Source organism: Myotis lucifugus, unplaced genomic scaffold, assembly GCF_000147115.1.
Source record: "Myotis lucifugus unplaced genomic scaffold, Myoluc2.0 scaffold_414, whole genome shotgun sequence".
NCBI lineage: Eukaryota > Metazoa > Chordata > Mammalia > Chiroptera > Vespertilionidae > Myotis > Myotis lucifugus.
This window is the reverse complement of record NW_005871462.1, coordinates 385,930-399,427: the sequence shown is the minus strand read 5'-3', so window position 1 is coordinate 399,427 and position 13,498 is coordinate 385,930. Positions and strand designations below refer to the sequence as shown.

Genomic DNA, 13,498 nt, shown 5'->3' with positions numbered 1-13,498 from the left:
TTTGATAGTAGCTGTTCTAGCAGGTGCAAGTCGATATGTCATTGTCATTTTTTATTAAAAATTTTTAATATTGACATTATTGCAAGTGTCCCTGTCCCCCCCAACACCACCTTTGTGCACTATCAACACCCCTCCCCCAAAAAATCATTTATATATGGACTTGAGTAACTATCCAGGAAAGTCCTACATGTATTTTCCAGATTTCTAGACTATTTTGATCTTATGATACCCTTATTCCACAATAGCCATATCAAAGGCAGAGTGAATATAGACAATAATTTACCAGCTCTTAAATATACCAGCCTAGAAGGAACACATCAATTCCACTCATATTTTATTGGACAGAAAAAAACATATTGCCACCTTTACTTCAAGGAGAAAGGAAGTGCAATTCTGTTGGGTGACCAATAGGAGAGAATAAGTAGAAATACTGCCAATCGGCAGTAAAATCTACCATAGAGATGTGCACAACATCAAAATCCATGTGGAAAACTGTGAAGACTGTTAGATTAGACTATGGGCTCAGGGTTAGCGTTCTGGGTTTGAATCCTGCTTTTGCCACTGGGTCCCTCGTCTCTCTGTAACTTTGGGAAAGTTTTGTATTGTTTTTAGCATTCTTAGAGTCTCATTTTTATCACCTCTAAAATGGGGACAGTAATTTTTCCTATTGAGAAGATTACATAAGATAACAGAGAAAAATCAGCACATGCTCATCATATAATAAGCACTAACATATCAACTTTATTTTGATATGTATTTTAATTATACTTTATTAAAAAACAGTAAAAAAAAACAACAACACTGTTGGTGATACACACAAATAACACAGTTCACAATCAAACACATAGAAATAAAGTGAACAATCACTTTAAACTCTCTAGGCCAACATTTGAGTTAACAAAGATATAGTAAATGCCTTAAATCTAAGTTTAGAACTCACGAGTGTGAAGGTAAGGGATAAGACCAAGGACATAATTTTTGGACAACCAATAGGACAAAAATGTCATCAAAGAAATTGCTCAGAGATTAGTTGTTTAAATGTGTGTAAAAAACTGAGAGAGAGCAAATTCATAGATTCTTAAGAATTGGATAAAAGAATAAGATCCTTTGAGATATTCAAGTGTAAGAACTTCAGAATAAAAGTGTTTGCCACTGGTACTCACAAACCTTCTCAGTCCCAGGACCAATGGATTTATCACAGACAAGAGAATGCTCTGCTAAGAAGCCTTCCCATGGCGCCCTGCACATCCTTGTTTCTCAAGCTGTAGATGAAGGGGTTCAGCATAGGGGTGACCACAGTGTACATCACTGAGGCCACTGAGATTTTCTGGGAAGAGAGAATCATCGAAGAACTGAAGTAGACCCCAATGCCTGTCGCATAAAATAAAGAAACAACTGCGAGATGAGACCCACAGGTGGCAAATGCTTTTTGCCTTCCCTGCAATGAGGACATCTTCCTTATGGATGAGGTAATTCTTGAGTAGGAGAATAGGATCCCCAAAAGGGGGAACACACCCAGCACACCAGTCATAAAGTATAACAGTATGCTATTCAGGAAGGTATCAGAGCAGGCCAACTTGAGGATCTGTGTCACCTCACAGAAGAAAAGTGGAATTTCAAGATCTCTACAGAAATTCAGATGCATCATCAGAGAGATATGGAGGAGGGATGTCATGACACCAATGAACCAAGTAATAAAAACTAGCAAGCCACAGAGACGAGGGTTCATGATGACCATGTAGTGCAGTGGCTGACAGATGGCCACATACCGGTCATAGGCCATCATGGTCAGGAGTAGGGTGTCCAGGATAGGAAAAAACATGGAAAAATACACCTGAGTGAGGCAGTTCATGTAGGAAATGGCTTTGTTCTCTGTCTGGATGCTCACCAGCATATTGGGGACTATGGTGGTGCTGAAACAGATGTCAACCAAGGACAGGTTGGAAAGGAAGAAGTACATGGGGGTGTGGAGGTGGGAGTCAAAGCTGATGATTAGGATGATGAGCAAGTTCCCAAGCACAGTAACCAGGTACATGGAGAGGAACAGTCCAAAGATGAGGGGCTGCAGTTCTGGATCCTCAGAGAGTCCAAGGAGGGTGAACACTAAAATTCCTGTTTTGTTTCCTGCTTTCATGTGGCTGATATATCTATGATGGAAGAGACCGGAACAACATGAATTAGCACAAACTGGCACCCTCCACATACCAGAATTGTTGACAATGCCTTTCACGCAAGTTATTGATAAAGACTGTCATTTTATCTAAGAGTCGGGTCTCTATTCACTTATAAATGGAATCCTAAAAAATGGAGTCTCTTGTCCACCCGCTCATCTTCAGTATCCATTTTATAACAATGAAACCAAAAGGAAATCCTACCAAATAGAATTCCTGACCACCTATCTTAAGTATCCATTTTATAACAACCCCGTCAGATGGTCATGAAGCTTCAAAATGGGACAAATCAACGTCATGTACCTCCTGGTAGGAGGCACTCGAAAGGACTCAATGCGACGACTGTGGGACTTTTGCCAAAGATACAGGACTTCAATCTTCAGGTTAAGGAGCATCAGACAAAGCCAAAACGAGGGGCATTCAAATTCAAAGAAAGTCTAGGAACTGCTCTGGATGAAAGGTGCCTAAAGAGATGGTAACCAAATGTAACGTGTGATCTTGGATTTTCTTTTGCTATAGATGACATTATTAGGATAATTGTCCAAATAGGACTGATGTCTGTAACTTTAATAACAGTATTATACCAATGTTAATTTTTTTTAATTTCTTGATTTTGATCATTGTACTGAGGTTGTGTGAGGAAAATGTCCTTGTTTTTAGGGAATACCAACGATTTAGAGGTGCAACTTATTCTCAAATGGTCTGGAAAAAAGCACATGCACACAGAAGGAAGACAGAGAAAATGGGGTAAAGATAAAAGTTAAGGTGGTAAAAATGTTATTTGGAGGATCCAGCAAAGGATATACGTAGGAACTATTCTTTCAACTTTTCTTCAAACCTGAAATAATGTAAAAATTAAAAGTTAAAAACACTTTCACACAATGCCCAATAGTACTGGGTAGAAAAAAGAAAGAAAATCCATCCAAGAAATGTCAGAAAGGGTCAGGCTTCAAAAATCACTGTAGCCGGAGAATCGAAGATGGCGGCATAGGTAAACACCGGAGACTGCGGCCGCAAACAACCACTTCAAAAATACAACTAAAAGACGGAACGGACATCAACCAGAACCACAGGAAGGCTGGCTGAGGAGAGACTCTTAAACTAGAAGGAAAAACAACAGCATTACGAGGCTCAGAAGAGGCGCAGTGTGGAAAATTTAAAGGTACGGTGGTGCGCGCGCAAAGCGGGCTGGTGGCTGAGGGCGCGGTTGTCGTTTTCAATCAGGAGGGAGCCTCAGACTCTGGGCTACAGATCCGGGCGAGTCTCTAGGGACCCAGACTCAAACGGGAGAAGCGGGACTGTCTGGCTACGGTCCCTCCGAGGTTTGCAGCGGTTGCTGGGACAGAGAGGCGGAGCCCCTGGGGACGGACTGAGAGCAGCCATAGCTGCTCCCTCCACCCGCCCTGTTGAGCCCGCCCCGCCCAAGCCCTGCGCAGAGCCATTTGCCGGATCGCCTCAGGCAAAGGCTAGATTAGCACCTCCCCAGAGGACTGAAGTTTTCCCACAGCTGATTCTCACAGCCAGTCGGCCTGGTGGTCAAATCCCTCTAGTATTAACTACAACAATTAAGGCTTACCTAGAACAAGACTGTGCACAAAGACCACAAGGGGGTGCACCAAGAAAGCATAAAAGATGCGGAGACAAAAAAACATGACAGAAATGGAGGATATGGAGCTAAAAATCGCAATTTTGAGGGCTTGCAATAAACTTGAGCAGAGCCTCACGAAAACTAATGAGACCCTCGATGCTACGATAAAGAAATTAGAAAGTAAGCATACACGGACTGAAATAAAGAATATTATACCCAATAGCAGACCAGAGGAGCACAAGAATCAAACCAAAGATTTGAAAGCAAAAAACACCCAACTGGAAAAGCAAAATGAAAAAAGAATCCAAAAGTGTGAAGATAGTGTAAGGAGCCTCTGGGACAGCTTCAAGCGGACAAATATCAGAATAATAGGAGTGCCAGAAGATGAGAGACAGCAAGATATTGAAAACCTATTTGAAGAAAAAAATGGCAGAAAACTTCCCTCACCTGGTGAAAGAAATGGACTTACAGGTCCAAGAAGCGCAGAGAACCCCAAACAAAAGGAATCCAAAGAGGACCACACCAAGACACATCATCATTAAAATGCCAAGAGCAAAAGACAAAGAGAGAATCTTAAAAGCAGCAAGAGAAAGAGACTCAATTACCTACAAGGGAATACCCATAGCTGATTTCTCAACAGAAACTTTGCAGGCCAGAAGGGAATGGCAAGAAATATTCAAAGTGATGAATACCAAGAACCTACAACCAAGATTACTTTATCCAGCAAAGCTATCATTCAGAATTGAAGGTCAGATAAAGAGCTTCACAGATAAGGAAAAGCTAAAGGAGTTCATCACCACTAAACCAGTATTATACGAAATGCTGAACGGTATCCTTTAAGAAGAGGAAGAAGAAAAAGGTAAAGATACAAATTGTGAACAACAAACATGCATCTATCAACAAGTGAATCTAAGAATCAAGTGAATAAATAATCTGATGTACAGAATGAACTGGTGATTATAATGAATCAGGGACATACAAAGGGAATGGACTGACTATTCTTGGGGGGGAAAGGGGAATGGCGATGCGGGAAGAGACTGGACAAAAATCGTGCACCTATGGATGAGGACAGTGGGTGGGGAGTGAGGGCGGAGGGTGGGGCGGGAACTGGAAGGAGGGGAGTTATGGGGGGGGGGGAAGAGGAACAAATGTAATCTGAACAATAAAGATTTAATTTTAAAAAAAAAAATCACTGTAGCCGAGGTGGCCACTCACAGATTTAGAGCCCACACTCACACTCACCTAGGACCTCAGCCAGAGGAATTCAGTCTCAGTGGTCCTGATGGCACATACCCAGGCCCCAGGCAGAAGCAAACACAACTATGCTCTGAAGGGTACTTTCATCTGAAGATTTTTGCCTCAGTGTCTCTGACTTTTCTTTGTTTTAACACCCTTTCCAGGTTTGCTAGTGCATGCGGGTTCCTTCCAAGCTCCCAATCTTAAGCACAACACTAGCCTTTCACTCTTGCAGTTCTAACACTTTTGCCTGCCTAGGAATCCTAAACATCCCCAGCCATGCTTATGTAAGTACTGCCCTCCCAGCTAGGTGCTCCTCCATGCCTTTGTCTTCCTGTGATAATTCTTATCCTTGTCTCTTATCTGGAATATCACTTCCTCAAAGAAGCCTTCCTGAACCCTCCCTGCCCAGCAAGTGCAGTCCCCCTAGTTCATGCTTTTATAGCCTCCTAGAGTCTTCTTCATTGTCTAAGTCATTCTTGTGTTTTTGCATTTACTTATGAAATTATTTTATTAATATCTGTTCCTGCTCAGCTGGCATGGCTCAGTGGTTGAGCATCGACCTATGAACCAGGAGGTCACAGTTCGATTCCCAGTCAGGGCAAATGCCCATGGTGAGGTGTGCAGGAGGCAACCAATCAATGATTCTCTCTCATCATTGATGTTTCTATCTCTCTCTCCCTCTCCCTTCCTCTTTGAAATCAATAAAAATATATTTTTAAAAAATCTGTCCCTCCCACAACTGAAACATAAGCTATGCATTTCAGCTCACATGTCATAAAATTTACTGATCCTGGTAATCCAGTGGTTTGTTCTCAAAGAGCAGGAAAAGTTGAATGAAGGTTGAAACCAAGAGCAATTTATAATATAAACAAGAAATCTGCAAGTTAATCTCACATTGACTACAGATGCAGCAAACTGAAAAATGAGTAAGATGAAGCTATCTGCTTAATAGAGATAACATATTCCCTTATGAATTAATGTTCATTTGGAAGGTATAAAAATATTTAATATTAGAAAGTCAGATAACAAAGTATTTGCATGAACAGACCAATGCAGAAATAATGATAGTTTCAATATAAATGTATGTAATAAAATTTAACAGTCATTGATGGGAAGGGAACAGTAAAATTTTAATTATTAATCCAAGATCCATCATTAAACCCTAAAAACACAAAATAAACTCATAAGGAGAAATTATGCCTGTTGTTATATAGTACCTAATAATTCAAAAGAAATACCATAAGACAAGAAAAGTAAATCATATATAATAGTTTAAAACCAAGAATAAAATTGGTCGCAATTAGCTGCTGATATGATTACCTACTTGGGAACACTAAAGTCAACTTAAACACAATTAGAACTAATCAGTATCATCAGCTTTCTTTGTCTCTGCAAAGAATCATTAGGAAAGGGGGGAAATAGGTCCATTCACAATTGCAATGACAACATAGATAACACCTGACACATAGTCAGCATTCAGTACATATTTGTTCAATCAAAGAGTGTAGCTAAGCCCTGGCCAATGTGGCCCAGATGGCTGGGCATCATCCCATGCTCCAGGAGGTTGCTGGATCGAATCCCAATCTAGGGCACATGCCCAGGTTGGGGACTGTATCTCTGATGGGGGGCATGCAGGAGGCAGCAGATTGATGTTATAGTTCTCATAATGATAATTCTCTCTCTTCTTCTCCCTTTCTAAAAATCAATACACTATTATTATTTTTTTTAAGTAGTGTACAGTATATAACCTCATAAAAACCAAATGATGATGGGGCTGGGGAGGAGAAGCAGACACTTTGCTGGAGCAGAGGTTCTCCAGTTATAGAAGGCATCAGAATCACCTGGAGGATCTGTCAAAACAGATTGTTGGGTCTCATTTCTGGAATTTCTGTCAGCAGGTCTTGGGTGGGCCTGAGACTCTGCATTTCCAGCAAGCTCCCTGGAGTGTGCTGATGCCACTGCTTCAGGAACCACACTTGGAGAATGACTGTACCACAAGAAGACAGAAAGCTCTGAGCAGGGAGGTGGAAACTTTTTATACTGGAGACAATTCCTACTGACACTGAGCAAGTCACTGGTTCCAGAATGAGTTTCCATCAGAGCTGGAGGTAACAGAGACAACAGAATCTAACAAGACAGACATAGCCAGAAAAATAAATTCCAAAGATGAAAATAAAATTTCCATGGGAAATCATCAACCATGCTACCTCCTTCCCTCACCACATTTTATCTAATTTAGTGATTTGAGAGAGAGAGAGACATCGATTTGTTGTTCTACTTATTTATGCATTTGCTGGTTGCTTCTTGCAAGTGCCCTGACCAGAGATCAAGCTTGCAACCCTGGTGTATCAGGATGATGCTCTAAGTAATTGAGCTACCCAGCCAGGGACCTCTCACCACTTTTTTAATATGTCTATTCATACGCCGTACTCACTAGGCCAGGGGACCCACTCCACTGGCATTGCTTAAAGAAATATTTATACAAACTCTTTCTTCTCTGACTGTTGGATGCTGAGGACAGACTCACCCAGGGAATGGTAGGGAGATAGAACTTGTCACAAAGTCATGCCTGTGAGAGGCACAAGTGTGGTCTTCCCCTGGTCAGGCCTCATTGAACTATGGGTGAGGATGCTAGGGAAGTATTTATGGTTTCTCAAGCCCCAGGAGAATGATTTTTCATCATTCCTCATTAAATAAATTGTTCTTCTGATGTTCTACTCTTGAACTCACTCAGCTCCCTTGGGGTGCAGAGCAAATGGCAGAACTGAAAGCCTGTGCTTATTCTGTTTCCAGGAAGGCAGCTTTGGAGCCAGACGGACCCATACCACACCACCCCCACCTCCCCCCCCACCCAAACACACACACACCTCTTTCCTCACTTTCATCATTGTTGATCTGGCTTTGAGAAAAAGAGATTCCCCCTCAGGAATGTGTCTGTGCTCCGAAGACCTATCTCCCTGTGGCCACAGTACTTCGGGTCTCAAAGCAACACAGAAGAAAATGGAGATGCATCTAGCAGTGAATCCCTTGTGGAGATGGACAAAGTCGTGTTTTAAGAGAGGAAGAGTCAACCCTATAAAACGATGGTCTGAAGGCAAGTAAAATACAGGCTGAACAATAAGTCTAGGGTTTAGTGATATGGAAAAAATACAGCAGAGATTTTCAACTTTTTTCATCTCATGGCACACAAACCAATTACTAAAATTCTGAGGCACACCAGAATTTTTGCTGATCTGACCAAAAAAATAGATATAATTTTGATTCATTCACACCAGATGTTGCATTGGCTGTTGTCATTTTTTATTTGACAATCTAAGGGAAAAGAGGCTAGTGCCCTAAGTAGTCAGGTATTGCATGTTTTAAAAATTCTTGCAGCACACCAGTCCAAAATCGCTGCAATAGAGCAATTTTGGTAGAGTGATGGGGAATAGTTTACTTATGGAATGCCTGGGAGTGACTTAGCAATGAGGAAATTGACCTTGTGAATGTAGAACACTATCGAGAACATTGGTTCTTGAAAAACACCTATACGTAATCTCAATGGTATAGTCCAGTGATGGCGAACCTTTTGAGCTCGGCGTGTCAGCATTTTGAAAAACCCTAACTTAACTCTGGTGCCGTGTCACATATAGAAATTTTTTGATATTTGCAACCATAGTAAAACAAAGATGTATATTTTTGATATTTATTTTATATATTTAAATGCCATTTAACCAAGAAAAATCAACCCAAAAAATGAGTTCGCGTGTCATAGGTTCACCATCACTGGTATAGTCCAATAGCCATTGAAAATATAAATACAAGTCTTCAAATACTATACAAGTAATTTCATCATTCTGTCTAGAAAAGTCTTAGAGTGCAACAACTCCATATGGCAAGATTCAAAATTATGTGTTATGTTTATATTTTGTGACTATAAACTGAACACACTTTGAGAAATCATTTATTTTAATGGCAAAATTTTTGCATATCAGTAAAATCTGTTATATTTAAAATTGTGTATATAGCACATTTCTGTCAAAAACCCTTATACATCTGACGGTTGTTAAAACAAAGTAAAAATATGGTTGTATAAAATCACAAAAAATATAAATTGCTGAAAAGATTTTAAAAAGTTTAAAAATAATTTGCATTGACTCCTTTACATCTTCAATTAGTAAATATTTGCACAATACAATACATTCATGAAAATTCTGATGCAATCTTTACATACTCAATGAAAAATTGCTAAACACACTTCTTAATAAATTTGTAAATTCATTGATATAAAGTTTATCAAAATATTAATTGGACAGGATCTCTTATACTGCAACACCCAGTAAAAGAAAAGTATTTGCAATTTTTCAAATTTTGAATCAGTTGTTCTCTGATATGCTAAGAAAGGTCTTTATTCTATGGACAATTGTCCAGTGGCTAAGTTAAATTTTTCATGTTTAAAAATTCCTGTTTACTCTTTTCCTGTTAATTTCCTAACAAAATTTTAATAACTGAAATAATTTGCTTTATCATCTATCAAAAAAACAAATGCTTTCCTTTATTTTATATACAAGATTCCAAGCCATTTTATAGCTGACCAAAGGTACAAGCTCAGATCAGTGAAAAAAAAAAAGGTTTTAAAGTTTTGTTGGCTGTAGACCCATGTTCATAGCAGCATTATTCACAATAGTCAAAAGTGAAAGGAACCCAAGTATCTTGACAGATGAACAGATAAACATAACATGGTATATACATACAAAATAATTTTATACCTCCTTAAAAAGGAAGGAAATTCTGACACAACATCATGCTAAGAGAAATAAGGCACTCACAAAAGGACAGATATTGTATGATTCCTCTTATGTGAAGTTCCTAGGGTAGTCAAATTCACAAAGACAGCAAGAATGGTGGTGGCCGGGGCTTGGGAGAGAGGAAATAGGCAGTTAGTGTTTAATGGGGACAGAGATTCAGTTGGAAAAGAGGAAGAGTTCTGAAGATGGAAGGTAGTGATGGTGTTACAACAATGTGAATGCACTTAATGCTACAAACTGTACACTAAAAAATTGCTTAAATGGTAATTCTTACATTATAATTTCATATATATATATATATATATATATATATATATATATATATATATACATATTTACCACAATAAAATAAAAAAGCAAGTTAAAAAAAGAACTTCTAACTTCTGCCCTGGGCGGGTGGCTCAGTCAGTTGGAGGATTGTCCCATACACCAAAAAGGTTGTAGGTTCAATTCCCAGTCAAGGCACATACCCAGGTTGTTGGTTGGTTCCTGGGTTGGGGCACATATGGGAGGCAATCAATTGATGCTTCTCATTTACATTGGTGCCTCTCTCTCTCTCTCCCTTTCTCTCTCTCTCTCTCTCTGTCTCTCAAATCAATAAAAACATATCCTCAGGTGAGGATTAAAAAAATTCTGCTGGATATTAGTCATCTGATTTAAATTTTAATAAAAAATTTAAAATTTCATTAAATTTATTAGGGTAACATCTATAATAATAAAAGCATAATATGCTAATTAGACCAGACAGCTGAATTACCTTCTGGATGTCCTTCGGGAAAACCTTCTGGATGAAGCTATGGTGGCAGGGCTAAGGCAGAGGTGGTTAGGGGCGATCAGGCAGGCAGGAGAGCAGTTAGGGGCAATTAGGCAAGCAGGCCAGTGGTTAGGGGCAATCAGGCAGGAAGGCAAGTGGTTAAGGGTGATCAGGCAGAGGTGGTTAGGGGCGATCAGGCAGGCAGGCAAGCAGTTAGGGGCGATTAGGCAGGCAGGAGAGCAGGTAGGGGCAATTAGGCAAGCAGGCCAGTGGTTAGGGGCAATCAGGCAGGCAGACTAATGGTTAGGGGTGATCAGGCAGGCAAGTGCTTAGGGGTGATCAGGCAGACAGGCCAGTGGTTAGGGGAGATCAGGCAGGCAGGTGAGTGGTTAGGAGCGATCAGGCAGGCAGGTGAGTGGTTAGGGGCAATGAGGCAGGCAGGCAGGCAAGTGATTAGGAGCCAGCGGTCCCAGATTATGAGAGGGATGTCCGGCTGCCAGATCAGGCCTAAACTGGCAGCCAGACAACCCTGAAGGGTCCAGGATTGCAAGAGGGTGCAGGCCGGGCTGAGTGACACCCTCTTCCCCCCTCCCCCAATTCACGAATTTCATGCACTGAGCCTCTAGTTAGTTAACAAAATTATATAGGTTTCAAGTGTACAATTATATAATACACTAGTAGCCCAGTGCACAAAATTCGTGCACATTAAAAGGGAATTAATTAGCAGAGATATTTTAATATTGCTATTTGCCCTTTCTCTATAATAGAAGTGTGAGAGATGAAAGGAAATTAGTAAAATGTATATGAAAATAATATATAAATTTATTAATAAATAAACAGTAACAAAAGGATATAACAACAACAGAGGCATGATATAAAAACGACAAAAACATGATATGAAAACAAAAACATGATATAAAAACAAATGTGGCCGAAACCGGTTTGGCTCAGTGGATAGAGCGTCGGCCTGCGGACTGAAAGGTCCCAGGTTCGATTCCAGTCAAGGGCATGTACCTGGGTTGCGGGCACATCCCCAGTGGGAGATGTGCAGGAGGCAGCAGATCGAGGTTTCTCTCTCATCGATGTTTCTAGCTCTCTATCTCTCTCCCTTCCTCTCTGTAAAAAATCAATAAAATATATTTTTAAAAAAAACAACAAAAAAAACAAATGTGATGCAAACAATGACTGATACAGTGATTAAACTTATTCTAATATCTCCCTGTACACCACATTAAGAGTGAAAACACTTTCAGAGTGCTTGACTAATTCCCCTTGTGATGAAGTATTTAGAACTTTAACTGTAATGTCACATGCTTTTCAAACTCGAGAGAAAGCAACATATAACTGACCATGTGCTAAAACAGGTTCAGGTAGGAATATGTCTACTCTGTCTAGAGTTTGTCCTTGTGATTTATTAATAGTCATCACAAATGCTGGCATCACGGGAAACTATTGTTGAATCAATTTAAATGGGAGGCCAGTGTCAGATGGGGACAAATCAATTCTTGGAATCAGAACAACCTCTCCCTCTGCAGATCCTGTTAATACTTCAGCTTCAATAATGTTAGGTCATGATCTTTTGATAATAAATCTGGTACCATTACAAAGACCCCATTTACTATTGAGATTTCTCAATAGCATGATGATTGCACCCACTTTCAATTTTAATTTATGACACGGCATTCCCGAAGGAGTAATACTATAAAGAAATTTGATGGGAAAATTTTCCTTTTCAGCATCATCTGTGGAATCAATGGAATCATCACTCAAATATGTGTGAAAATCTCCGAGTATATCCAAAATTTTTTCATTTAATTTTTGAACATGCTCATTTTTTGAACAAAGAATTGCACGTTTACATATATTTTTAATATTATCTATAGATATAGTATTCCAAAGGTAGCTTCAATAATAGATCCATTACAAATCATTTCACATGGGGATTTCAATAATATCCATTCCTAAATGAAAACTGCCATCAAGTTTGCCATCTCAAGTTTTACTAACCATCCACTATAAGCAGAATCCTCTGATCTCATATTTGTTGTAAGAGACAACTTTCTGAAACATCCCAAAACATTGCAGTACTTTAAACTCGTTTGTACTATGATCACATAGCATGCAGTACAATACTGAGATATTGTCGAAAATCCCCTCCAAGAAGGAGAATTTTCCCACCAAATACAACATTCAGACTCATAATTTCTCTTAGTAATCTGTCTATGGCGTTTATAGCATGACTGGATGCCATGGTGCAATCATCAATAATGAGAAGTTGGACCTTTTTAACAGTTTTAGCAACTTCACTCTTTATATTGAGTCTAGAAATTGAAGTTTCATTTAGTGGAATTGGTCATTTATATTGGGAATAAATTATACACTTGACCTACTTTATTTTTTTTAAGTATTACATATGTCTCCTGAATTGTACACTTTAAATGGGTGAATTGCATAGTATCTAATCTAATAAAAGAGAAACATGCAAATTGACTGCACCTCCACTATGCCCCAAGCCATGCCCACCAGCCAATCAGAGCGACCATATGCAAATTAACCCAACCAAGATGGCGGCCGGCAGCCACGGAGCTGGAGCAAGCAGGAGGCTTGGTTGCCCCAATGATGGAGGAAGCCAACTTCCCGCCTGCCGCAGCCGGCTCTGAGCTCCACTCAAAGCAACAAAGTTTCAATTATAGAAGGTAAATAAACCCCAGATACCTGCTTTCAGCCGGCTGTGGCCATGGAGCTGGAGCGAGCAGGAGGCTTTCCCTCCCGTCCACCCTGGCCGGCTCTGAGCTCCTCTCAAGGCTACAAAGTTTCAATTATAGAAGGTAAATAAATCCCAGAATTAAAAAAAAGAAAGCAAAAAATGAGAGGCTGGGAGCTTCCGTCGCCCGGGGGGCTTGCAGCTGAAACGGCCCTCAGCCCTCACCCAGACTGGCCAGCACCCCAGTGGGGACCC

The 13,498-nt window shown here is 40.0% G+C and overlaps 1 protein-coding gene across 1 annotated transcript; it reads right to left on the bottom strand.

Annotated features, from left to right (window-relative positions):
• Nucleotides 1–879: 879 nt before the first annotated feature.
• LOC106699479 (olfactory receptor 7D2) lies at nucleotides 880–3,155 on the bottom strand. The gene is made up of 2 exons (XM_014467781.2): nucleotides 2,475–3,155; nucleotides 880–2,147 (listed from the first exon to the last, which is right to left on the bottom strand). The coding sequence occupies exons 1-2, from the start codon at nucleotides 2,564–2,566 to the stop codon at nucleotides 1,196–1,198; spliced, it is 1,044 nt and encodes a 347-aa protein (XP_014323267.2). The 5' UTR covers nucleotides 2,567–3,155; the 3' UTR covers nucleotides 880–1,195.
• Between the last annotated feature and the right edge of the window lie 10,343 nt (nucleotides 3,156–13,498).